This window comes from Oryzias latipes, chromosome 5 (genome assembly GCF_053564925.1).
Source record: "Oryzias latipes strain Hd-rR chromosome 5, Olatipes_Hd-rR_3.1".
NCBI lineage: Eukaryota > Metazoa > Chordata > Actinopteri > Beloniformes > Adrianichthyidae > Oryzias > Oryzias latipes.
Window position 1 is genome coordinate 22,661,668 of NC_136241.1, and position 26,802 is coordinate 22,688,469.

At 40.6% G+C, this 26,802-nt stretch overlaps 1 protein-coding gene across 25 annotated transcripts in view; it reads left to right on the forward strand.

Annotated features, from left to right (window-relative positions):
• nfasca (neurofascin homolog (chicken) a) overlaps positions 1-12,852 on the forward strand; it is an 82,070-nt gene extending 69,218 nt beyond the window's left edge. For 13 of the 25 annotated variants that reach the window (XM_078948047.1, XM_078948040.1, XM_078948041.1 and 10 more), the window contains 6 exons: positions 135-293; positions 1,545-1,673; positions 1,986-2,021; positions 3,710-3,779; positions 5,562-5,603; positions 7,894-12,852. In XM_078948047.1, coding sequence (XP_078804173.1) covers positions 135-293; positions 1,545-1,673; positions 1,986-2,021; positions 3,710-3,779; positions 5,562-5,603; positions 7,894-8,122 — 665 coding nt within the window. In that variant the 3' untranslated portion in view covers positions 8,123-12,852. Of the gene's footprint in view, positions 1-134; positions 294-1,544; positions 1,674-1,969; positions 2,022-3,709; positions 3,780-4,760; positions 4,941-5,561; positions 5,604-7,893 lie in introns of those variants that run through there. The other 12 variants (XM_078948059.1, XR_002290261.3, XR_013656195.1 and 9 more) reach the window with 12 other exon arrangements.
• Positions 12,853-26,802: the final 13,950 nt, after the last annotated feature.

Below are 26,802 nucleotides of genomic sequence, written 5' to 3' on the forward strand. Positions count from 1 at the left end.
AACCCTGCTACCACTCAGGACCATCAACCCCCCCATGCATGGCCATGATCTTTGCTAACAAACACTGCCATCATGGTCAAGCCATGGCCATGCCCTTTGGAGAGTGTGATTGGCCACTTTCTTGTGTTTCCAAGGCGAGAAGACAAGGAAAGTAGTGAAGAGCGTACCAGTGATGCAGCAGCCCCCAGTTACTGTAGCGGATCTGAACGCCAGCACCACCTACCATCTGAGGGTTTACTCCCATGAGCTCAACAGCATCAGCAGCACCTGGGTCATTTTTAAGACCAAAGCAGGTGAGAAGCCACCTGACCAGAAGAGACTGAGGTGCACCCAGGAGTCCTGATCTACTGGAGGGGAGTTCATAGCTGGTGTCCAAAGAGTTTCTCTCTAATGCTTGAGAGCACCACTTATCTTTCATGTCCGACCTTATGCTGATGATACTGTTATATTTCTTTGCAAATTTTGACCTACAAGGCTTTTTTTTTAATACAGACACATCTTGATGATTCAGTTTATTCTTTTAGACTTCAAGGATACCAAAGGTTCTTGTTCGTAGCCTCAGAGTCCCCTCCCTTGGGTGATTAAGTTATGCTTCCGTAGGGAACACTGGAATGTTGTCCCACCAGGATTTGTCTTTTAGTAAAGATCTGAAAAAGAGACATTATTTTCATAAACCCATTATTTAAAATTCTGATATTTTTAACTCATACTGACTGGTGTAACTAACAGGGGTTACAGTTATCCGGTAATTTTTGGAGTCATCATTTGTTTCTAAAAGAATGATATGCTGCCAGTCTACACAGCTCCTGGTGTTTCTGGCCCAGAACTTTTGGCTTTGAAGGAAATCTCTGGTGAAACCAGTGTTGTAGTGATACAAAGTCTTCCTCAAATCTTTTGTTTAATTCTGATTACTTAAATCAGCTTAAAACATCCATTTACATTGTGGCCTGTGTTTATTTAGAGACATTTGTATTTTTCTATTCTTTTACATTTTTAGTTTTTTTTTGTTCAACTAATAAGATATGTTTTATTTTTCTTTGTATTTGCTGTGCTTTAGTTTTTTTCTGAAGCATCTTAAAAATGTCAGTTGGAATGTAGCTGAAGTTTAAGCACGATTCATCAGAAATGGAAGTGGAGTGTTTGGAGGTGAGAGGGTTTAGACCATTAGGAGATTTTGGGATACTTGAAAACTATTGAACTGCTTAACCCAGAAACAGCAGAGGAGCATCAGTCTTGAGCTGGAGGACTGGGTTTCAGGGATTTTGCCGGTAAAGGAACTACAGAGACACGGTGGCTCTGATATAGAGCTACTACATCATTTCTGCTGACCCATTGTGGATCCACTAGAGATCCAGTGCATCTTTATCTCATTAAGACTGAGAAGTAGTTTTGAACCAGATGAAATTAAGTCGTCAAACTTGTGATGGTTCAGAAAATCCTCACTCACTTCTTATTTCCCTTTCTTCCCTCTCCTTTCCTTTTTTGTGCATCTGTGTGTTTGTGAATATGTGCATGGTTGCGTGTGTGTGTGTGTGTGTGCGCAGCATACATCGACCAGGTGGACATCGCCACTCAGGGTTGGTTTATTGGCCTGATGTGCGCCATCGCTCTTATCATTCTCATCCTCCTCATCGTCTGCTTCATTAAGAGGAGTCGGGGGGGAAAGTACCCAGGTAAGGAGCACCACACCTGAAGCGTTTGTCTTTCACTGCACATTTATGTGCTTAGTATAGACACCCACATGTCCTCCAGTAGAAGCATAGTTTCTGCTCCCATCCCTAACACATACAGTCAATGCTGGGCTCTCTCTGCTTTAAAGTTTAAAGATCAGACTGTAAGACCTGCGTAAAACATATCCTTACCTGGAACAACTCTCCCTCTTAAGAGTAGGATGAGGTTGTGGAGGGATGATGAGTGAGGCGTGATGGTGCAGAGCAGCAGTTCATAGAACTGTGCTCATGTTTTACAGTGTCTGTACTGTCTAGGTGCTGTCTGGGTGGCTACAGTCAGAAAGGTTCTGGGTAAGTTCTGAGCTGCGATGCTTAAACTAACGTGCAGTGATGAACCAAGTCCAATAACAAGTCATATCCCAAGTCATAACACAAAGACTAACGGCTATTTTCATGCGTGTATGTTTCCGCAGTAAAACATCTTACATTCACCTATCAAAACTGAAACCTCAACTTGCGGCTTCACTGTTTTTGGCACTGGTTCTGATTTTTTATTTATTTTATGCTTTGTGTGACTTATGAGCCTGTTTGTCACACTGGGAGTACTCCTTCGCTCATATGTTTTGAGCAATCCTCAAGAGAGGCCCCAAAAACATGACACGCTGTAAAGTTGTAAAAGGAAACCGCTTTAATATTGAAGCAATTTGTAAACAGTTTTAAAGCTTATATTTTCAAATGGATAGAGAAAAGAAGAAAACATTTTTCACCTTTAATGCTTCAAAAAATCACAATACATCAAAAAACCATTCCATATTTGTCATTAGTAAATATATGCAAAGAAAAATTGTTCATCTATGGAATAACTTATCATTTAACCCCCCAGTCAGCAGACATTTTAAGCTAACTGCTTCAGTGTTACAGGCCATGATAGATAATGACTGTGTAGGAAGAAAAAAACATTCTCAGCTCTCTGATCTTAGTGCTTTAATGGTAGAGTGTCTGCCCTGAGACTGGGAGGTTGTCGGTTTGAATCCATATCAAAGACCCTAAAGCTGGAACCCAATGCCTCTCTGCTTGACACTTAGCATTAACGGGTTGGACTGGGGGGTTTACACTCACTAATAGTTCCCAAGCGTGGACGTTGTGCCAGGGGCTGGCTCAAATGCAGACAACACATTTTTCCACCAGATGACTAATGGGAGTTTAACTTTAACTATCTGTTGTCAATCAATGTGAGATTGTAGCTTGTTTTCCTCACAGTAGTTTTGATTGTTCATGAGCAGTGTAGCAACAGCTTTTCAACCAAATCACTTTAAAGCTAATTATTTGGGTACAGATAATTTCCCTTGAGTAAATATTTAAAAAGCTGCTAAAAAAGTTGCTAAGCAGCTAGATTCTCCTTCACCTGCACCTATTATGTTTTTGGCCCGATGTTCTCAGCATCTTGTTTTGGTCTGAAGTTCATGCAGATTTGTTCACAGTTGTTTTGAGGGCCACCACTACGTGCAAGTATTGTCACCCTTTAGTTCAAGATCACTGTTCTGCTGACAGCCCTGTTTGAGCTGATGTGTATAAGCTGATGGACTTACGCTACTGCTCTCTGAATGCTGTTTAGTCTGGGTCCTAAATGAGCCTACATCAAAGAAACTCTTCCTTTTTGTAGGGTGATTGACTCCAGATTGATTATGATCATCTCATCAAACTAAATGTTTTGGTTCTTCTGGAAGCAGAATGATGGAGTTGTTTTGCATTCCATTTTTAAAATGTGCACCTTAAAATGATTGTGTAAGAGATGTTATGTTTCTGCTATGGGCCGCCTTTTCAATACTGGTACACTTTTTGAAAGAAAGATGCTGTACTTACTTTTCAACATCATAGTGTGTAAGAAGAATAACTTAGGAGGGGCTCACAGTGTTGGTCTGGAAATTTGAACTGTGATATTGAGAACCAAACTCTGTTTCTAGACACACTGCAGAGGTGTAAGCACCTTAGTCACAGAGCAGAGCTGCTCACATTTTCCTCTGTTCTGTCTGTTACAGTCCGCGATAAGAAAGATCTGCCCTTGGATCCAGTGGATCATAAAGACCAGGACGGATCTTTTGACTACCAGTAAGTATTAAGAGAATCAAAGCTAATGTTTCTTTGAGGTCACTGATCTTGTGAAATTGTGGTCACAGTTGTTTTCAGCAGGTTGTGTAACCCGATTGATTTTTATCTCACTTTTTGAACCATTCGGACATGACTGCGCTCATGATAGCATCGTCCAGCTTCACTCAGATACCTTTCTGTGCACGTTTACAGCAGCTCCTGTAGATACGAAATGTTTTAGTTCCAGTGATCTCACCCGTACATCACAGCAGGTGGCGCTCATCAACTGCAGACAGCTCACACCAGCCAACCAGAACTGAAACCGTTGAGCAGGTGTGGGCTTCCTCTGATGTAGGAAGACTGCATGCCACAGTGCATGTGCCAGATTTGCAGCAGAGGAGGCCTTATGCACAGGATCATACTTCTTCCTGAATAAAGATGAAATTTCTGTAAACTTCTAAGTGCACATACTCAGTTACTCTGCATCCTGCACGTGCTCAGTCTCGCCACACTGCCCTCAGTTCCCCTCTGTTTCCATGGCAACAGCAAATATGAGCAACACACAGCAGTCTGATGGCTCTTTTTGCATGTCAGCACAGAAATGTTCAGTTAGCTGTTGAGACACTAAAAACTAAGGAATTGGATGTTCCATGGAACTGAAAATCAAGAAACGATGGTTGTGCATGAAAGCAGCTTAATCTACCTTTGTTTCAAACTTTCTCTAAGCGCTCCTGTTTGCTCAAAGAACCTATTTTCAGGATAAAATAAAATATGGGAGCAACTTTAGGGGGTTTGGGGAAAATACAGGTATGCTCCACTGTGTACTGGCCGAAGGTGGGGTGTGTGAGGGGACCACAGTGTTGGTGTGGACACAACACAAACACAGATCCCAGCATGGAGTCACAGAAAAAACCTTCAGAATAATCCTGTTTGTGTAAGCTGAGGCCATCAGACTTTCATCGGCATGTGCTGCTGAGTGACACGTCTTTTTGCTCCTTCTAGGTCCCACTGATCTGAGGATGCTGTCCCTCCATCCATCTGTCCAATTGTCTGTCTTTCTTTGTCCGTCTGTCTGATGCTGATGTACTAACCTCAGATAAAAATTATTTAACTCTTTTAAACTTTATAATCAAAGTCAGCAGACCCACATTTCGGTGCTTCCTCTGGATAACAAGTGAACTCAGAGGCGTGGCACTCTAACCCTTTGTGTGTTTCTGTAGCATGATTCTTAAATACCGCTCAGACCATCAATATGGATGTGAATGTGATAAAACTGCCTTTTTATGCGGTTTAAAAACACTAAAACAGAGTTTGCGACTAACTCGGCAGTGCCCACAATGGTCTCTGTGATTCTGTAATTCTTTGGTTCTGCAGGTTTCCCCTTTCTTTTGCTCACAAATCCTTAACAGTTACATACATTCATTATATTACTGAAGCTTCTTTTCACATTAACTGGTGTGTGATTGTGTGTGAAGATAGATGTAAGGTGTGAATGTGCACGTGTGTGTGTTCACATGAGTGCACACGTATATGTGTATTTAGTGAAACGTGACTGATGAGATGAATGTGGGTGTAAGTCTGTGTGTAAGTGGGAAGTGTAAGTCTGAGGATGTGTGAATCCATGTGCATGTGCGTGTGAGTCTGCACACAATTGTGAGTCTGTGTGCACGTGAGTGTGAATCTTTATGGATGCGAGTGTGAGTTTGTGCTCATATGGGTGTGAGTCTGTGCGCACTTGGCTGTCCTCTCTGGCCCTGTTCTCCATGTTTCTTCATGTGTCGTCCTTCTTTCTTCCAAATGCTGAAATGGGTCGTCCGTCCATGACAGGGACAAAAACCAGAACAGGTATTTTGGTGGGGACTCAGCCTGTGCATGTTTGGGGAGGCAGAGCTTTTCTAAAGGGATGGGAAGCTTGAAGAGGTGGGAGAAGAAAACAGGAGGTTTTAGCCTGCTTTGCTGGTCAGTTTTCAAAGGCTGACAAGCTATTTCAGACATCTGGATGTTAAAATGTCTGAAAAACGAGAGAATGGCTGATTGATTCACATGCAGACGGACAGAACCAGCTTTGGTTTCGTGAGGAAAATGAAAAATGCCACAAAAAGTCCCAAGTCAGACCTGTCTCATTTTGAGCTACTATCGGCGTGAGGATGAAATATGCTGGGTTTTATGGCTAAGCATGGCGCGGGCTGACACAGATGAAGATCAAACTAGCATAAACTGATCAGTTTTAGCTTGTTTGTTCACCAGCAGCTTGTGAATCCAGGTTTCTGCTGCTCGAGCATTTATGCAGTCCAGGTTAAAGTGCAGGTAAACAAGCAGCTTAATAAAAAAATAATGTGCTAAGCTCTCAGATAAAATTCAATAGAAGTCTATAGAAACCATCTACATCTGCATAGATGGGTGCTGATGCATGTGAGCATGAACCTCCAAACCTGCCCTGCATGTATAACAAGAAAAAATTCGTTCAAACTTTCCACCAATTCCACTTTCTTAGACTAAAGTGGAAACTGAAAAACAAAGAGAATGTTAAAAATATCCGTTTTTGGGGAATCAGAAGCTGCTGCTTCTTAGTTCTGCTGTTTGTTAAAGGTTCAGGCTGACAGAGGAACTCCGCCACCACTCCAGGTCCATGCTCTCCCCTCCAATCCAATCATACCATGGAATTCCATTAGGGTTTATCTCCTCAAAATCTGCAGCTCCGAGACTTCCGATCACATTCATCTGATTAGTTGAAGAAAATGCCATCTTAAAGCCGTTTAGGCAAAGAAAAATTACCCCCCCCCTTCTCTAGTAGAAAATAAACCTTTGTCCTGGCAGCGCGCTGAGATGGTTGTGCACTCTTGCATTGTGATTGCAGACATCACTGCAAACATGAAGATTATGAAGACAAAGAAAAGCTTAAAAGAGAATATTCCCTCAGAAAGTGGGCAGAGGAACAGTCCTGTTACCCCCAGTGTTAATCTTGTGCCCATCTGCCTGCCTATCTGTTTAAATGATAGCACTTCCTGTTAGTCAAATTAAAGGTGACATGAACATGGGGAGGGGGAGGTTACTTTATAACATTATTGATTGTTTAGACCCATTCGTGCAGAGACAGATAATTTGCTGCGATGCAAACATGTTCAAACTCTGCAAAATGACTTTCTAATTGCAGGCTTTAACCCTTCACTACTGCTGCAGCATCAAACATGCATTCATGTTTTAGAACCTGCAGGTTCTCAAAGACAACGGTAAAAAGGACAGAACACAGCTCACAAACAGGACCGGTTTAGAAACCAAATTATTGTTTGAAGGCGGGGGGCTGAATGTAGGTGAAGCTAAAAATAAAGTTGACTATTTATAGAGAGAAAGCTGCAAAACGCAACACAAACAAGGAAACTGAGTAGAGGATTTTGCCTCATGTGGTAGTTTTTTGAAGTGCGATTATTTTCTTTCAAAAGTGTTTTAGTAATTCTGTATTATGATGGGTTTCCACCCCCATGATCTTTCAGGATTCCAATTAAAGTCCTGAGTTTGCATCCCTCAGTTACCCTCCCCGATGCTGTGATCCTCCCTGTTAATGCATGAAGTGCAATAAACCCCTATAAAACTTCAAGAGTAGATGTGCAGCCCTTCTCTGCACTGAGCATGTGTTTGCCAAAACCCTGATGACCTCTGTGTTCCTCAATGCCAGTCCTCTGCTGATGGGATGGCTTTTTCCACCTGAACCGACTGCTGCTTTGATGATTCTGTTGAGCAAATGTGGAAGAAGCTTCATCCAAGTGGACCTTTGTGTCTCATGGGCTTTTCATGAGGGTCTGTCAGGTGCGAGCAAATGATGAGTTCAAGACCAGAATTCTGCCACATCAGGCATGTGACAGTTTAGAGGTCCAGGCTTACAGAGCCTCTGTGAAGTTTCTTGATATTCATCCTGATGTTCCCAATGTTCTCAAGATTCCTCCTTTTCTTGATGTTTCCTCATGTTTTGCTTTGTGTCCCTGATGTTTTTCTAGTTCCTGAGATTCCCCCTGATGTTTATTCATGTTCCCCATATTCCTGTCGTTTTAAGTGTACCACCTGACTTTCCTCGTGTTTTTAATCTTACCTAAAGACCTCAGTCGCTCTCTGACCTTCTCCTTACCGTTTTCCTCTGCAGCAGTGATGAAGACAACAAGCCCTTGCAGGGCAGCCAGACATCGCTGGACGGTAACGTGAAGGAAAGCGATGACAGTCTGGTAGACTACGGCGACGGGGGCGATGGCCAGTTTAACGAGGACGGCTCCTTTATTGGTCAGTACACGGTGAAAAAGGACAAGGACGAGACGGAGGGCAACGAGAGTTCGGAAGCCACCTCCCCCGTCAACGCCATTTACTCACTGGCGTAGTTGAGACTAGACTCACGCCGGACTCCTCCAGTGCTGCACTGACACCACAAGCCTTTCATTTCTGTTTGTAGCCAATGGAGGCCATGTTGGCCCCCTGCCCTCCCCACACAGACTGGTGTGCCTTTGGGGCAGCTGGCAACATCTGAGGCTTCAGCAGGTGCTCTGTGGACGTTTGTTTCTTTGTGGCCTGTTTCTCCCTTCCTGAACACACATGTCCACACGCGTATGTGCACCAACACACGTGCACACACCGACATATCCGCCTTGACGCCTGAAGAAGAGTTTATCACACTGATCATAGTGAGGAGACAGGCCCTGCTGAGCCTCCAGGATCCCGCCGCACCTGTTGGTTCTAGCAGAACTATGCACTTCCATCTCCTTCATGCCTTCCTGGTTCTGATCCGATCCTTAGGAAGTTCAAAATCACTTTCACCTTTAATCCAGAGCTGTAGGTGCTCAAAAAAGGCCTCAGACGAAATGCTGTGTCAGCATTAGTATGAAACTAATGATGTCCATTTTGAAACCATAAAAGTGTATCATTACTTTTGAGCACGGTAGTAAACTTAGAGCACGGAAACTTGAGCGATAAAAGAGAAATGATAGTTTATGCGAGAAAAAACCTTCCTGAAGAAAAAGCATTACAGTTCAGTTAAAGTAAAAGAAAATCTGGACTTGCGTTCAGACCATGGTTCTCTTTTTTTACACAGATATGTACGTTTCATAATGCAGTCAGCAATTCATGGCTTGTCATGGAAAAAATTTGAAATCCTATCAATCATGTTTTTATTTTGTTTTTTGTTTTTTAATGATTTTATGCAATGCAGATTTTTTTTCACTGTGGGACACAAACAAAGCACAGAGAACAGGTGTGTCCATACTTAGCTATCTTTCTGGTGGACTGAGGAGCACAGGGTTCAGGTACTCACCCCCTCACCCCAAAGAAGATCCCATTAGTCAAAAAAGCAGCAAAAACAGAAACACCAATACAGTAGTTTAAAATCATTTACCTCCGTCCATTCCAGTAACGTGCGCTTCTTTTTCAGGAAACATAAGGTACATCTGAATTCTTAAAAATTTGCCCTAACACCTTGACTCCATTGGCAAATGTCATGGGTCAAAGGAGAGAAAAGGGGAGGGATTTAAAAAGAAAAATGAGTCTTAACTCTTTTATGAACAATGTGAGCAGGAGGCCCAGAAAAAAGTTTGCAAGTATTTTAGTGTCTCTGATTCTTGGCTTTAAACAGACAGGCAATTTGTTTTCAGTTTTTTACACTGCAAAGAATTTTGGGACTGGATTATGATCTTGTTTCTTTTGCTAGAGGAAATAATAAAGGGAAGCGGCTGAACTCCTTTGCTTTTAAAAGTAGAAACCTCTTGGTCATTTCCCTCAGAAAAGATCTTTTCTTTTAAAAAAAGGGACCAAAACCTATGTTTTATTGAAGGTATGACCTCAATACATGGGTGTCATCTCTTTATTGGCTGCATGGCCAACTGTTAAGGCATGGTTTACTAATGTAGCGTGGCCTCTTTAAGAGGGACAGGCTTCATTACTTGAATGTGATCTTTGAGTTTGAGGCATGCTCTCCAATCTCATTCCATTAGAAATTATGTCTTTGTTTGAACTTCTTATTTGGCTTTTGGTTGCTCCCTTTAGAGGTCACCACAGCTTATCATCTGCCTCCATCTAACTCTACCTGCATCCTTCTAACTCCCACCGACCACCCTTATCTCCTCCTTCACCTCATCCAGTGAAGGAGCTTCTCCTCTTGGTCTCTGTTGTGGTAAATCCAACATCATCACTTTCCTCCCTCTCAACATGTCCGAACCATCTCAATCTGCTGCCCTAAAGTTATCTCCAAAAAATCTAACATCAGCTGTTCAACAGGAAGGAATCCAGTAGAAGAACAGTTCAGAGGAACTGTTCCTCTGGCGGATTTATTCCTGTTGAAGAGAAATTCAACATATTCAGCTTCTACCTCTAGCTTCGCCTCCTGTCTCTTTCTCACAGCCACTGTCTCTAAACCTGCAACATGGCTGCTCTCACCATAGCCCTCTACACCTTTCATTATCACTGATTCTCTCTAGCACACAACACATTTTTTTTAAACTTGTCCTGTCCAATAACTGAGCAAACAGATGAGAGCTTAAAGCCTCTTGTGTTGGACATATTTTACTGTCACAACATGGGTTGGTTTTGAATCTTCTGACATGCAAGGGGTATATTTGAATAAACCCCTTTTGTAATTGAGACTAAACTTTATTCACATTAATTATATTTATCACTGTTTTTTGTTGGACCGAATGGAAAAGAAAAGGAGGGAGAGAGAGGGATGTTAGAGAATGGGAGGGGGGGGGGGGGGTAAAATCATAAAGCATCGTAAAGTTGCTGGAAGTTTATAATCATCACTGTCAGGTTTAGCTGTATAACAAATCCAAAAGGGCCGGGACCTGTCCACACACACTCTCAAATGTTACAAACATACCTGTTGGCTCCAATAATGTTTAGTACATAACACACTTGACAATGTGTCTTTCCTTTCCCATAACAAACAAGAAGGAGCTTAAGGCCGATCAACTCCTCGGTCACACCTATAACACATCTCACCACTGTCTTGGCTCTCATACCTGGCTTCGTATGAACACACCTGTCAGTGCCCACCACAGAACCTAGATTAACGCGAACGTGTGCAGCTCTAAGGTCATGGGCGGTCTCATGTCCTTCAAGCTGATTGGAATCAAGTTTTTGTCAGTGCTCTCTGTAGCATCTTCAGAATCATGAGATGTTCTTGATGCTTCAGCTGGACTTCAAAGATTTATTTTATATTTCTATTTATCACACATTGTGCATAGAGTTAATATATTAGCCTCTAACAGTTGTGTTGTACAGAATGGTCAGGAAAAACTGGTTTGATGCTGTAAACAAAGATCAGTGCTGCTGTCATTCATCCATGTGTTTCTGTTGTAACATAACCTGTCTGCACACAAATGAATATTATTGTTCTCATCCTTGTATTCTTTGTAAATATATGAAATTCATTTTTTCCCCAGAAATACTTTATGAAAGTCAAACAAGTTCACGTGCTGGTTTGTTCGTGCCTCTTCATCGGGTCGGGCTGTTGAACATAATTCCTCCTCTGTGATGAGAGTCGCTTGATGATGGCTTTGGTCCAGAGAGTTCAGGTTCTGTGTAATGTCATGTCTAAGGCTTAAGGACCGGTCCAAACTTCAGCTGATCCTATCGGCACCTTCCACAAGCGCATTAATAAGTTCAAAGGAGCAAGAATCTTTAGGTTTAATGAAGAGGAAGGTGATCCTCATCAACACAACACAACGCTCCTCTGTCTGAAGGTTGTGGTACATTCAAGCGTCAAACCCTGACTGATTGAAATGAGAAGATTTGAACAACAAAACACATTGCACAATATCACAATTACTTCAGAACTGGTCAGGACAGAGTGAATTAAGATGACTTGGAAATGGTTCCAACTCACTGATGATTATGTCAAAAACCAAAGACGATCAAAAAGAAGAGTGAAGCTAGACTTCTCCTTTTTCCGTGGAGCTCAAGCTTCTCAGACAATTGTCCATTCATTCACGCTCTTTAGGTTCCTCTATTTGTTGGGTCATTAATTCTTGCATTTGCCTTTTCTCCATTCATTCATTAATTGTTGCAGTTGTTATTCATTGATTCCTTCATTTATTTGTTCACTTAACATCAGCATTAAAAGAGGAACACTTTCATGTTTCAATTGTGTTTGGAACAGCCAACAGAAGCTTCTCCTTTGTTGCCCAATGGACTGACCGACTGAAGCAGCTACCTGATGACTCCAACTGAAAAAAGGGGATGTGAACATTTACCTATATAAGGGTTAGGTTGTTGTATTAGAACGTGTTCATGTGTGGAAAAGAAGCTTTTTATGTTTAAAACGTTTCCATGTGTTTACACAAATGTTTCAAATACTTATTCAGACTATTTTAAAAATACATTTAGGATAATCTGATGGTTTGGGAACGATCTGAGCGAAACTACATTATAAATATCAACATTTTGTGTGTTTTCATGTTTGTTGCTTTATGACCTCTGCTGTGAGTTGCAGCTACAGAAATGAATTGATAAGAGGCTGACAAACAACCCTCGACCGCATTTTATCGTTTGTGCAGAATTTATTGGAGCTGATCTCAGTAAAAACAGAAAACGCAGTCAGCGTTTCGTCCTGTTGCCACACCCTCTACGCTTCTGAATTCACTGAGCAGGTCTTTCCCCTGACACCTCCATTCAACGCCTATTTGTTTCTGCAATGTTTTAATTTGAGCACACGCTGACAAGCAGAGAAAAAGCACTGAGAGTTTAATTGTGAGCTAAACAGCTGGACTCTGAAATCTGCAACCCCTTCCCTTGATCAAAAATCACATGTGAAAGATTAAACTACCACACACACAAAAAAAAAAATGGGGCCGTGTGCACCTGTGCTGTTTGTGCACGCTGGTCTATTGTGCTCTCGGAGGGAACGGGTCAGCTGTAGGACTTGACGTTTCCTGAGACTGCTCACATTTATTATCTCCTTCTGGTTTTGCCAGAGTGGCTTCTTACAGCCTCGCTTCATCATGCAAAGCTTTTGTAAGGAACATCTAATCAAGATGAAATGTATACTCACCTGTATGCGTGTATGACTTGTTGCAACTTCTGCTAGCAGCGCCTTCTTTCTAGTAAAGCTCTGCCCTTTTGTCTACCTCTGCTATTGTGTCTCAGTTCCTCTGTTGTAAAAAAATATATCAAAATACATATTTTTGTGAATGAAAGAAAAACGAAAGATGAAAAACTTCAGCTAAACATTCTAGATTATGTTCCTGCTGCATCCAAAGAGTGGATGAGTGAACAGAAAAACTTAAGTCGAATACAAATTGCTTCCCTACCCCTACATTTACTCCTCCAAGCGGAGAGACATGGAAAAAACACGGTCTTGAAGTTCTGATGTTACTACCACTTGATGACGTCATCAATAGCCACCGGTCATCTACGATAGTGCGTAGCGGACAGCGCTTGAAAAATACTCATAGTTTTGATAACTTTAAAGAATCATTCCAAAACTTAATACTTACATTTAAATGTAAACTTCTGTGCTTCAGAGCACAACCGCTTGAAAAAATGCATTACTCCTCCGCGCCACAAGCACGACTCAAATCACCCTACCAGAGGAGGGATAGTCACTGTGGCTCCTTCTTTAAAAAAACACTGTCTGTGTGTGTCAGACACCACTGTAGCTTCAAAAACCCCAACAATTGGAGCAATAAGGAGGGGTCAGGGGGCAAGATGGGTAGGAAAGCAATTTGGATTAGGCCTTAGACTGTATCTGAATTCCCTCTCTACTCCCTAACCCCTAGCAAATTATATATTCTGAGACTATAGACTGCGCTGGATTTAAAGCAGTTTGGACAGAGGTTTATTACTTTTTTTTCTAAATGCCAAATATGACGTCCCCTATTTGACAAAGTAAAAACATAATATATATGAACATTTTACGGAGACAAATTACGAATCCACAGCTCTAACAAGTCATAAAAAACACATTTACATACTGGTACGCCTTTTTCAAATGACAGATCATTCTAATGCTATGCATTGGGGTCTATAGTAGCCAATTAAGTGAATGTCAAGCACACTAGATTTTCGCAGAGACTTCTGAAAAATTTCCAGGGCTCTGGATTTTTGAACTGCAGATTTAGACAGCCCTACAAAATGGCAAACAACCTACATATATTAAGTAGGGAATAGTGACTGAATTCAGACTCAACCTTAGTTTTCTTTTTTTTCAACCTTGGGAAAAGTTTATCTGAGTCATATACATGTATGGAGGACAGTATGTGTGGTCTGGTGGACTTTGTCTCACCTTAGCATAACTTTCCAGATATTGTGTTATTCTAACTGGTGAAATGCTTCCCTCTAAAGGGATTTTGGTTCAGGCCTAATCTGTTTGGAGCTTTTGAGTGTAGAACTCAAATTCAGCACCCTACTCTTTCACCTATTCTTTGGAGGTAATTTTTTTATGCAATCCAGCCCCGGTGCACTAAGTGACGTCCTCTTCCTTCACCTTTTTCTAAGTAATGTTTCTGTTAGTCTTCACAGCAGATCATTTATCTGTTTCTCTTCTGCCGGCAGGTCCTCCATTAGCTTAAAAAACCCAATAGATCGGTTGTGGTCCACAGAGACACCTCATCAAGTGTTTGGAAACCCAATTAAAAGATCTCCTTATGAATGTTCTTGTCTACGTTTCAGCGATCCGTCTCTGTTTGCTGTCACATGCTGCTCATCAGTCACATGGAGGAGACGGAGCTGTCTCTCAGCGCAGGTTATTATACTTTAAGATTCATGCCACTCAAAGAGGGGCAGCAGCTGCAGCAGGAATCCAGTTTGAAAATACAGGGGATTTCAGAGCAGAGGCACTGATCCGCTTGGCTGTTTACACTTTTGCACAGATGTATTGAAGCATGAAACATTTACTTCATGACCAAAACTCACACTTAGATTGAGAATAAACATTTCTTTTAACTGCAATTTAACTTGCCATTTTTTCTACCTGTTACAAAGTATAAAAAAATAGATTTAATACTTACTACATATACTATGATCATGATCTCTGCTTACAACTGTACTAAACACATTTCTGTAAATTTAGAAATAAATTCTGAACTTGAAGATGTTTGCATATGAATCTAAAATTATTGTTTCACATTCTTTCATTTCTTGACAAGGATTTCCTTTCCCCACCGAACCTACATATCAAAAACATCAACTTGGATGAACAAAGTTCAAAGATCTTTATGGTCCACCAAGAGGCTCACCGTCTGCATTTAAAAAAAGCCCCATAAATGCTGAAATTTGAGCGCTAATAAAATCAGAACAACCTTCTTCAAATTGACAGAAATAGCTGTATTTTCAAGAAAAAAAAGCAGACTTTTTAAAATTCTATATTATGGCGTAATTTGGGCCCATTCTCCTAATATTAATAGCAGTTAATTGGGGGTGGCACCCATAGAGAGGGGATTTTGTATTAAGAAGAGGTCACCACAGTTGTGCTTCAGTTGGGATATGGATATGAGCTGGAAGCAAACTAAGACAACAATCTGAGGATTGGAGGTTGCAATAATGGAGACAGAGGAACCTCTTATCTGTCTTGTCCAATTGTGCAATGACACCAGTGGTCAATGCCAGCGGAGAATCTTACCTTAGATACAACCTCTGTTTTGGTAAACTGATAAACTACAGAAAACCCAAACATCATGACCTTGTTAACAGCTACAAAGAGAAATGACTTAGTAACAAGAGGTCATTTGTAATATTGTGAAGTAGATTATTACATTTGTCTTCAAGAAAATAGTTTTTGCTGTATAGTCATGTTGTTGTTCACCTTTTATCACATCCTTTCAGTGGTTGCCACAATGAATCAGCTTTCACTGTTTTGCCCTTCCTGACATAACACTGTGTTTTATCTGGGCTGGGGACTGGCACAGGGAGACCCAGACTTGGGGCCCCATGTAGGTACATAGTTGGGCAATAGGGTGACGTGACTTGCCCAAGGACCAGCACTGGATGAAGTTCATTGTGCACGCTGGAAACCGAATCCTGATTTCCCATGAGCCAGTCCTGTGCTTAACCAATGAAAACTACGAGAACTAATAATGAAAGAAATCTAGTCTATACAACTGGTTTTGTGGGATTTTTTAAGAACTTTGGTATTTTTCTCTTTAGTAGGCTTCTCTGGTTTGGTTTTAATTATGCTTTCTCTTCAGTTCTTTACCTTACAGTTGAGCGCTGAAGCATGCTGAAGAAGACACCGCTTTTCTGGGAGATGAAAATTTATTTTACTCTCCAGTCAATGAATTCTTCATCTTTCTGTCACCATGCTAACCTTCTTCAGCATTTTTCACATCAACACCTCAGCCTCTGTGGAGCACCTTTGCATCATGGGTTATAGTTTTGGGCCGAAGGTCCCAGCTCTTTCATTCATCTTCTTTAGCCCATCCATCTCTCCTCATTTGCTCATGACGTGTCTCCATTGTTCTGACCCTCATTCTCTCTTGAATTGCTGAATTAATAAACATGTATCCCATTGTCCTTTTTTCTGCTTCTCACATTGTCCATCTGTTTATATTTATTTGTTCTTGATGCCTTTTTTCCTTTGTTTCTTTGCTTGTACATTTACATTTCTGTCTGTTTTTCTCTTGATTAATGGATGCTTCCTTGTGTTTGGCTGAAGCGTTTCTCTTTTCCCAGCATATTCCAGGGGTTGTTGGCCACTCCCTACAGACCAGGCAGGAAATTCTGTGCTCCCAAGCCCAACCAGACACTACCATACCTCACGCCTCTCATCCTTTCCCCTGCTGTTGTGTGGAAGTTATTTCAATTCACTCTTTAAACAGGGAGACTGACTGGTCACAAAGTTTAAAACCAAGTCAACATCATTTTCCAAAGTAATTTTAATCTATGTCCGTTTCATTTTGTTTTTTAAGGATTCTATTGGGCAACAGTTCAAATGAATTTCTTTCATTCATTCATTCATTCATTCATTCATTCATTCATTCATTCATTCATTCATTCATTCATTCATTCATCCTTTGCTGTTTGTTTAAACAAGCAGCCTTATTTCTTCCTCTGAGGTCAGACAGTCCTTCTCTGCAGGAGGAAATGCTGATGACTTCTGACTCCATCAGCACCCCCCCCCCCCCCCCCCCAGGGGGGGACATCATGACTTCATATGGGGGGGGGGGGGCAGCCTAGCTGATCCATTAGCTTCATGTCAAAAAGGAGCACCCCCTTTCCCTGTCCAGACACATAGCCCCTGTCATTTCCCAGCTGCTACCTCCCTCCCTACACTCAGTTGATGAAATTATTATAAAAATGCTCAAGGATGATTTCACTTGCTTTGAAATAAAAAGGGTGAGGATTTTTTTTGTCTCATCATGGACTGATGCTGCAGGAAGAAGGTGACAGAAGCAAGTGTATGTGGTTCGGCGTCTGATTGCCAGAGGGCTTGAACCTGCGTGTTTAAACTGTCAGTATGAACAAAGAGGCAGGTGAAAACAAAAAACCTCTGATAAGCTTACCGTCATGCTTTCATTTCACTACCTCACATTACAGGTTGACCTGAAGAGGATCATCCATGCTTTAATTCACCTCATTTCAACTATTAAACCAGGTTCACACTGCCCTTCACAGCAACCTGTTCAAGTGATCACTTTCAATGAGAAGTATATGTAAACATGCAGAAACGCATTTTCTGGCTTCTGTGCTACACAAATTTTTAAGACCCTTTTCAGGCTTTAAGGACAAAAAACACAGTCAATGAACACACTCTGAAAGTTAAACCAGGTCCAACTTTGACCAGTGCGTCAAAGTGACGTATGGATGACATCCTTTTCATTCACAGAAGCTACAACCATTTGAAAATTGACCGTTGCGTTTGCGCGGCCGGAATTATGACACAAATTCTTTCATTAACTCTTTTTCTATCCTAGGCACTTTAACATTAGGAGTTGGGTCATCTAGACCCACTAGACAGTGCGCTGAACCTTTTTTCTTTAATGATTTGTGATCCTCACTGGTGTCCATGGATTACATGAAATCTTTCCACCTTTATACACCTTTGTCATGGTAGGAAGAACACGTCAAAGTAAGGGTGGGGTCATCTAAGATAGCACAAGGATCAATAGGAATAGAGCTGTGAAAGAAAAAGTCTGGAGTAATATTTGCACAAGCCTCTTCCAACTGTAGGTAGCGGACATGTGCTAGTAAACTGTAAAACAAGTTAAAAGATGAAGAAGCCCCTTCCTGCTTGTTCAGCGTGAACACCATGGCGTAAAAGCGCATACAGGAACACGCCTTTTGAACCTCTTGTACTTTAAATCTTGTTGGCTCAAAATCCCGCTCATAAGGCAGATGGAAACACTTCAACTGGTAGAATCTTTTTTGATTTGTGTTGGTTTTTAACTTAAATCTTTTTTCCAGTTTACACACCTTTGAGCAAGCCCCCCCCAAAAAACAAAAAAACAAAACAAAAACAACAACACACTTTTTAAAGCACTTATTATGTCTGCAAAAGGAGGTATATAAATAGAACTGACTTACCTGTTACCTGTACAAGCATGTTTAATTTCAGACCAAAATCAAATGGATAAATCATTTCCGGAATCTTTCATGGAGTGTTTCTGGACTTAACACCAGCTGAGGAAACATTGAAAAAACATGAAAAGATGATGTAGGTCATGTTTTTCAGTTCCTTCCTCTCTTGGCCAAAGAACATTCATTGGTTGTAAATCTACATTTACCCCCCTTTCTAAATGCACTTTGACCAGATCTCCGTAGATTTCTTGAGGAAACCTACGAGCTGAATGATTCATTAAGTCTGCCATGAATAAGTGATGCAGTTGTTTTAACCTGTACCTCCATTGGAGCCTGTTCTCCTTCAGCGCCTCCTCCGTGTCTCATTCAGACAGCCTGGATGTGGAAAATTCCCTGCTGGGACTCAGTGTTTGGGCTGGGTGTCGGTTCAGAGAGGCAACCAAGCGGCACCAATGAGCCCCACAGATGGTGAAGGGGGGGGCTTCATCTGAGGTCTGAATGGAGTGGGACAAAAACTGTCTGAAGGCACTATGGCCTGATGCTGCAAAAACTAACAACAAAATCTGGATAAATGCAGAAGTAGGCGGGTGATTGGGGGTCGGGGGTTAAACTTACTCATACAGAAACACCAGAGGCCTCATTACTAAAACTGTGTGGCTTTAAATGAAAATACGAGGAATTTCCGAACCTAAAAATATGCAGAGAAATGACAATATTCAGATTTCTAAAAAGGTTCTTTAAGTCTTCTCTTTATAGCACCAAACTGCAGACAACTGCACATTAATACATGTGTTATTTTCCTCCCACACTCTACCCTCATCCATCCATAAAAGGTCCATGTTAATGGGAGGAGAATATTTGGTCAGCCAATCAGAAACCAGATAATACATCAACAACAAAAAGCCAGTTTGGGTTGGAAGTTAAGGTCATGCCTGGAATGGCTTTCTATAGCATTTTTCATAGATAAAAAATCATTAAAAAAAACGTTTTTAATGGAGTCAATTATAGAACCAAAATTACGCATGAAACTACTATGCACAAGGCAGAACTCTCTGAAAAGTGAGATCCTCTTTTGTTTTGAAGCCAGTTTGGGTCACAGATGAAGGCTTCTGATTGGAAGATATTAGGAATTAGAAATTGATGTTAAAAGGTTATTTGTGTTAGTTGGCATTTCTCCATTTAAGGCTTTAAAAAATAATAACATTTTAAAATCAGTCCAATGTTGGCTTGAAAGAATACAAGACAGGGCAGGGTGTGTCTCTTTTTGGCACCAGTTAAAAGCCATGCTGCTGCTTCATTTTGAATCAGCCAGAGATGTTTGTTTAAACAGACAAAAATTGAATGTCCAAATGCTCCAAACACTATGAAACAAATGCTTGAATGATCAACTCCGGATGAAATTATAGAGATCCGGTTTTCTATTTTTGATTATATGATGTAATAGAGAAATGATGTTAAAATTGGAACCGTGTCTTTATTCACAGCTGCTGCTTTCTGGGAGTCCTCTATTGAAAAGTCACTCCATCACATTTATAGCTTTGAGCCTCTTCGGTCATTGATTGCAATATAAGAGCAATGAATAACCATTATTTCAAAATTTTATCAATTTTTAACATATGCGGTGGATTAAAGGAACACATCACCACCTTTTTACATGATACCTTCTAGTGTGGCTGCAGCTTTTGAAAAAGCTTTATGGTGATCAAACTGATGAAAATGTAACATCAATGTGCTAAAATGAATGTAAAAATCTTTTAAAATTACAGATTATCTCGATATGCTCTGACATTTTACTTTCAGAGCAGGAAGATAACAGCTGGGGCGGAGATGTTGTAGTTCATTGTGTTTCCCCGGAGGGCTGTCCTCCACTCAGGGGTCAGGATGCTAACAGGATTAGCTTCTAGTTAGAAGCTGTCATTTCTCAAATGAGTGGATAGGACAGCAGACAAGTGATTGATTATGGCACAAAATATTGGTCAACTCTTTAATTACTGACGATGGACCATATTGAGTTCTTCTAAGTGAATTTGTGTGTGTGTATGTGTGTGTGTGTGTGTGTGTGTGTGGGGGGGGGGGGTTCTTTGGAGAAGAAAAAGCATGAGCTCTCACCACATGTCCTGGTGAATGGAGAGTCTGTGAGCAAATGTCTCCAGCAGCAGCAGAAATTGATCTCAAATAGGAGTTCTGTTGGGTTCTGTTTAGCTCTGCCCAGTCAGCAGTTTTTGATTGCACAGCATTTAGCAAAGGCTTTCATCTATGATAACTTACAGATCAGCTTTGTTCAGGCTGGCTTAGAAACTAAAGTCAGGTAAAGGTTGGTGAAACTGAAAAGTCTGATCCTTATTTTAAACAATCTGAATTCCTCTGATTACACCATGACTATGCCGAGTAGACGTCCATATGAGCTGACACTTCGCTTAGTTCTGCAGCAAAAGGACAATTCCCTGCAATCACTGCACTGCCAGGACAGTCTGTTTTGCACAGCTTTTTGTTTTTATTTCCCCATTGTAATTGAAAGAAGAATAAAATGTTGTTTGATAATTTTTTCTCAAATTTAAATTTTGTTCACCTTTTCAGCATATCCCTTCAGCGGCAGCTACAGTCAGTCAGCTTTCACTGTTTTGCACAGGTGGTTTGGCAGAGATTTTTTACGCTGAATGCCCTTCCTTACACAACCCTGTATTTTATCCGGGCTAGGGACTGGCACAGGGAGACCCCCTTAGGCAGTTGCTTGAAAGGTCTTGCCCAAGAACTCACTGGATGAAGCTCATCCAGTTGCTACTTTTCTCACATTTGCATAAAAAAGAAAAATATTCTATTAGCAGCCGAATCGCTAAACTAGACAAACAGTTAAAGAAACAATAAATAAATAATTTTAAAAAATGGTGAGGGCTGCTCTTTCTCATTTTACTGATTTCTTTGACTTTTTTTTTTTTAAATTACCCTTTTAAGGCCAAGGCCAAAGAACTCTATAGAACCTGCTGTAGACCCATATCTAGCACTGGGTACAGACCTAAATCTGTAGCCAATACCTTACCCAGTTCCAGAATTAAAGTCAGATTCTGACCCAGAACCAGAGTCTGATTCAGAAAAGTTTATACCCAAATTCAGAACTACTTATTAAATAGTGAAATGGTTGTTTCTCCGTCAGGCATTTTTCTTGTATATAGTTTTCAGAACCGTGACTCAGCCTTTGATGTTAATTTTCTCATTTTTCAGTCTGGATCAGAACCTTTGCAGGTGTGAGTGGGAAGATTTTAAATAAAGCTCTCTGTTTTCTTGTTGTCGGCGACCATCCAGTATTGTTTGGAGATTCATAGCAGGCTGCAATCTGGGTGTGGGTTACCTCAACTTGTGATACACATTCATGCACACACATGCATTGCAGTGACTGTGAGGCGGTTTTGATGTCTGCGTAAATGAGCAGCAGTGATGCAGTAAGAATATTTATCAGCAGCATTGATTAATTTTCACACTGATGTGTGGATTGAACTCGGCAGATGTCCACCCAACATGGACCGCTTTCATCCCGCTAAAAGAAACATGCAGGCACTCTAACAAATCAGTACCTTTGGCCCCCACTTTCTCTGTGTTAAGATAATGGGATTTAATGGGCCTGATCCTTGGAGAGGCGTCCTCTGGGAGGTTTGAAGGGTGTTGTGGGGCTGTTGTGGAAGGGGGTTGTTTTTCACATGTTAGTTTAGTGACAGAAACTCTGTCATAATTCAGTCAGCAGTTCAAACTGACAGAAAACCACAAAGGATTAATTGACAGCATGGTTTCTCTGTTTCATCTCCACGTGAACACAACTCGTATGAGGTTCAAATCAATGTGTACTCTTCCAAGTCAATATATCAATATCCAAACCCTTCATCCCCGGAAGGTTTTCCGACACTTTAATGATTTTTTTCTGTGCTTTATAATAATTTGAAATGATGTAAGTTTGCAAAAGACATTAAAAAAAACATTTTTATGAAATCTGTATTGGTACCTACATTAAAAATCCCCAGTCAGATTAAACAAAAAGTAAAAACTATTTAAGTTCACTCAAACAGGATCCCCCTGAATGAAGGCTTTACCATGCAGACCAAGATCCATGCAGACCAAGATGGAACAGCAACAGACTCACTTTTAACGTGTTTTTTAGCTGTTGCAGGCGACATCTCTGACGTTAAAGGGTTAAATATTGAGGCCAATTGCCTGGAAAGTTTATTACACTTTCGAAATGACAAAGTGTAAGTAAGCAAACACAACAACAACTTTTGTGGAGAAACAGTTTATGCAGCTGTGCTGCACAATGAGACCCTCAGATGTAACACCTTTGTTTTATTATACAAAAATTTACAGTTTTATTAAAACAGGCCAGCTGTTTTAATGTCTGTCAGATCCAATTATATAGAGCTTCATTCATAAATACACCAATTCACTAATTCAAGTAACAGAAGAAGCAGTTTGATACCCAGATCTGGTCCATGGGACATTGGGCCATAATGTTGTCTAAGATATGTAAATATGACAAACTTGGCAAAAATATTTCCAAATGATAAGAAGTAAAGGTAAAAAACATAAATGAGCACGTGATGATGCAAACAGGAGCCTTGATTTGAAGTACTGGTAATCCTGGATCCCTCTGAGAGTTTGCTGAATCTGGCTCCACAGGATGATCTGCAGCCTGCCAAGGCAGCGTCTATGGATTTGAGCTAGAGCAGCCTCTCAGGTTTCCCTGCAGGCTTTTAGCCACCATTAACATCAGCAGGATTGATCGTGCTGCTCTGACCAGCAGATGTATGCAGCCTCGAGGGAAGGCTAAGCTGAGACCCAGATACTGTAAGACACGATCCCTGAGCTCATTGCTGCTAGGTGCCACAATGAAAGTAACTTTGTGAGAAACAACAATAGATTTGTTTTTAACTAAATAGCTGCCTTGTTCCACGCCAACTCATGTGCAGACAGATGAGGAGAATCACTTTGACTCATGTCTGACTTCAATGTGACCTTCTCTTCACAAAACTGCAAAATTAAATAATAGATTTTTAGGTATAAATGCAGTGAAGCAGGAGATTCCAACATAAAAACACAACTACAACCTAACTCAACAGAAGATCTCTGTCCTCAAAAAAAACTACTTTGCATCCCTCAAAGAGCCACAAAAAAATACACGATAGTGGACCAGAGCATATCACTTGAAATAACACTAAGAAAAAATTGTCTTATACGTTTTTTAAATCAGTGAAAATAACCCATATGTTTAGTCCATGAATGGAAAGCATTGTTGTTATCCAGTGTAACCAAGGTTTATTTTTCCTCTTTGGCATAAAATATGTTTAAAAAAATTATAATTCTGCAACTCTGCTTGAACCAATGATGATATAGTTTGATAATGAACCATTTACCTTTTAGATGACAAAATCCTAAAGCTAAAACAACCACAAGGGTGCACAGTCCAGTGCTGTCTTAAAAATGTTAAGGATTGTCAGAATTCACAATAAAAATGTCCTTTACTAACAGAACAATGGATGCCAATTCTGCCCTTGACCTAAAGGGTGCATGTAGAAATGACCACAGTTGGTCAAAAAAGGAGAGGGAGGGAAGCATGTTAATTGGCAGAGAGGGAAAAGGAAAGGTGGGAATGTTGGATTTAAAATTGGAGCTTTGAACATAGGGACTTTGAGAGTAAAGCTAAAGAGCTTGCCAACTTGATGGAAAGAAAAAATGTGGACAACCTGTGTGTACAAGACACCAGATAGAAAAAAAGAGCAAGGTTTATAGATTGGAACGGTTGTTTATCATTGTGTGGATAGGGTTAGGTGGATGTGGATGTAGAATTTTGGTCGGGACAGGAATGCCATAGAACAACGGGTAACAGAAATGTTGAAAAATGTCTGTGGAAAACTCATAATCACATATGTGTGGTGAAAACAGATTCATCACCCACCTCCTTCTGTGTTCCTCTGAGCTTCTCAAAGCTTGTTGGTACACTGGAGCTACTCAGCTCTTGCTTTTTTCATGTAGACTTGATTACTGCATTGCTGTCTTCTCTGGTCTTTTTCTAAGCACAATTAACAAGTTTAATTATTGCAGAACTCAGCTGCTTGCCTCCCATCAGATACCTTCAGGGAAGCTCACATTTCTCCAGTTTCAAGATCGTCGCCTGTCAAATTCAAAATTGATTTTAAGATTATTTTTTTTAATAGGCCTTTCTTTTAGATCTTCGGTTACCTTTCCGGCCTCTGGGACTCACAGGTCTTTAGGTACCGGTACTAGTTTTCTAACAATTCACAGTGGGAGTAATGGTCCTCATCAGTCTCATCAGTGCAATGGGCTTCCATGAGGACATGGAAGCTTCTGTTAAAATGTTTACATTAAAGGGGGGAAAATGTAATATTACATTTAACTACTGTAATGGGCTCTCTTATATGTCTTTAAACTTCATTAAATTAACCTATTTTGGTTTTAATATGTAAAATACAAAACCTGAAACAGAAAATGTGTGTTTTTATAATGAATTATTCAATGAAGTAAATGCATTTTGTAATTTGAATCTCCTATTTTAGTTTTTATGTGTTTAAAATCAAACTTTTTTTTTGTTTTGGATTATGTGGTGAAGAAAGAATGTGTGTGTTTTTTGTAAACATCAAGAATATCCAGTACTCAGACACTTCTCCCTTCTCTTGAGAAATGGACCACAATTTGGTTCATCTGATGCAAATGTTCTCAGCATCAGTGGGGTGGAGGTTAGCAACCAGGTGGAGGTGGAGGAGCAACTTATGGACTGTTAGACAACACAGACAGGAGTGCATTACTAAATCTTGGTGATAACATTGAGTGTTTATCTCAGCGGGACAGACTAACTTTGGGTTACTTGGAGGTCGGAGGCAGAGTGACTAGCAAGACTGGAGAAACTATATCTTTATTTGAAATTTTGGAGCAGACTGAGATTGATATGTTTTGAGGCAGTTTGAAGATGTTTAGTTTCTTTTTCATTTTTTTATATGTAGTAAATGTAAGTGTTGTAAGTTCGTAACACAACCTTTACACGTGTATGCTGACATTTATACCAGAGTTTACATCAGATTCTTTACACTGCGTGGCAGTTTGGAGAATTTAGGTGAAATATCATGCGTGAGGTGATAGATTTGCCGATCTGCAAGCTATAAATAATCATATTATAATCAAAATAATGTTCTTGTGAAAGGCCATATCAAGGTTGTAAGATGTATAAATACACACATTTTAATACCATTGAGAAAAAGAGCACTTTGGGTCAAGGAGTAAAAGGGGCGGATAACCCTCCAGCATGGACTTGGTCTCAAAGCACTTAGTGGTCACAGGTGCCAATGCTTTTGAGTGATAATCTTTGCTGCATGGTGTAGGAGAGTCTGTTCTCAAAGAGAGGCGGGTTGGTATCTTCTCCCAGAGACTGATTAAACTTGTCCTACATAGATCACAGAAACTTAGATTTCTCAGTGGCCCAGGCTTTGAGCATCTTCCTGGGGGTTACAAGCTGCAGTGCTCATTTTACACTTTGCGTCCTTTGGAGTTAAGAGTCAGCAAGGGTGGGTAGGAAAGGATGGAGGTGAGGTGAGCATATTTTATTCTGCTTTTGCAGACATGATGCCCCTCTTCTATGACATTGTCAAAACAGTATGGCGCTCTATTGCTTGATCTACAGACTAAGTCATTGAGTCATAGAAAGCTGCAGATGCTCCAGACCTAAGCTTGATCCTGAAAGTGCTTTGGCACGCCATTAAATAAAGAGGACAGCAAACTGTAAATTGTTGAACTTGTGAAGGACATTAACAGTCAACCTAACTGCATCTGTTATCAGACATGCACATTTTTATTGCTGCACTGCATTTCCTGTAAACCTGGTGTGATAAATGCAACTCATGACATTCAAGCAGGCTGAAAGGGGACACGTGATGGGGGGGGGGGGGGGGGGGTACACAAAGGCACATGAAAACGAATATGTCACTAGGGATCCTAGAATGCACAGACTTAGGTTGGGGGTACTGCTGTATTGGTGAGGAGGAAAAAAATGTTTGATAAGGTTGATGAGCAGAGATAATGTTTCAATCAGCAGTTGAGAAAACCCCCACTCTTTCTCCCTTTTGCTTCTGTCTTCCCAGTTGACAGGTCATGTGAGACGAGGAAGACACGAATATCTAACCGGATCGAAATCATAGACCTGGTGAGAAGAACCTGTGTTAGATTCCACTTTGGTATCGATCTTCTGCACCAAACCCAGCCACGTGTTTGGCTTCATACGGTTCTCACCATTACAGTCAGGTTGTGATCAGAGACATGAGATGCAAAAACAGAATTATATATCAGCCCTATTTATTAGATTTCTGTTTATTATTTGAACCTACCCTAAAAAATTTCAAATCAAACCAAACTTTATTTTTATAGCACTTTTTCGACTGACGTAATTAACAGTGCTCAACATAAAAACATTTTCCAATGTTAAAACACATAAGATGCCCTCACACACAACATAATAATGCATAAAATGATTCAATTAAATGATGTGAAGTTGAAACCCGGCTTGATACTTGGGTGT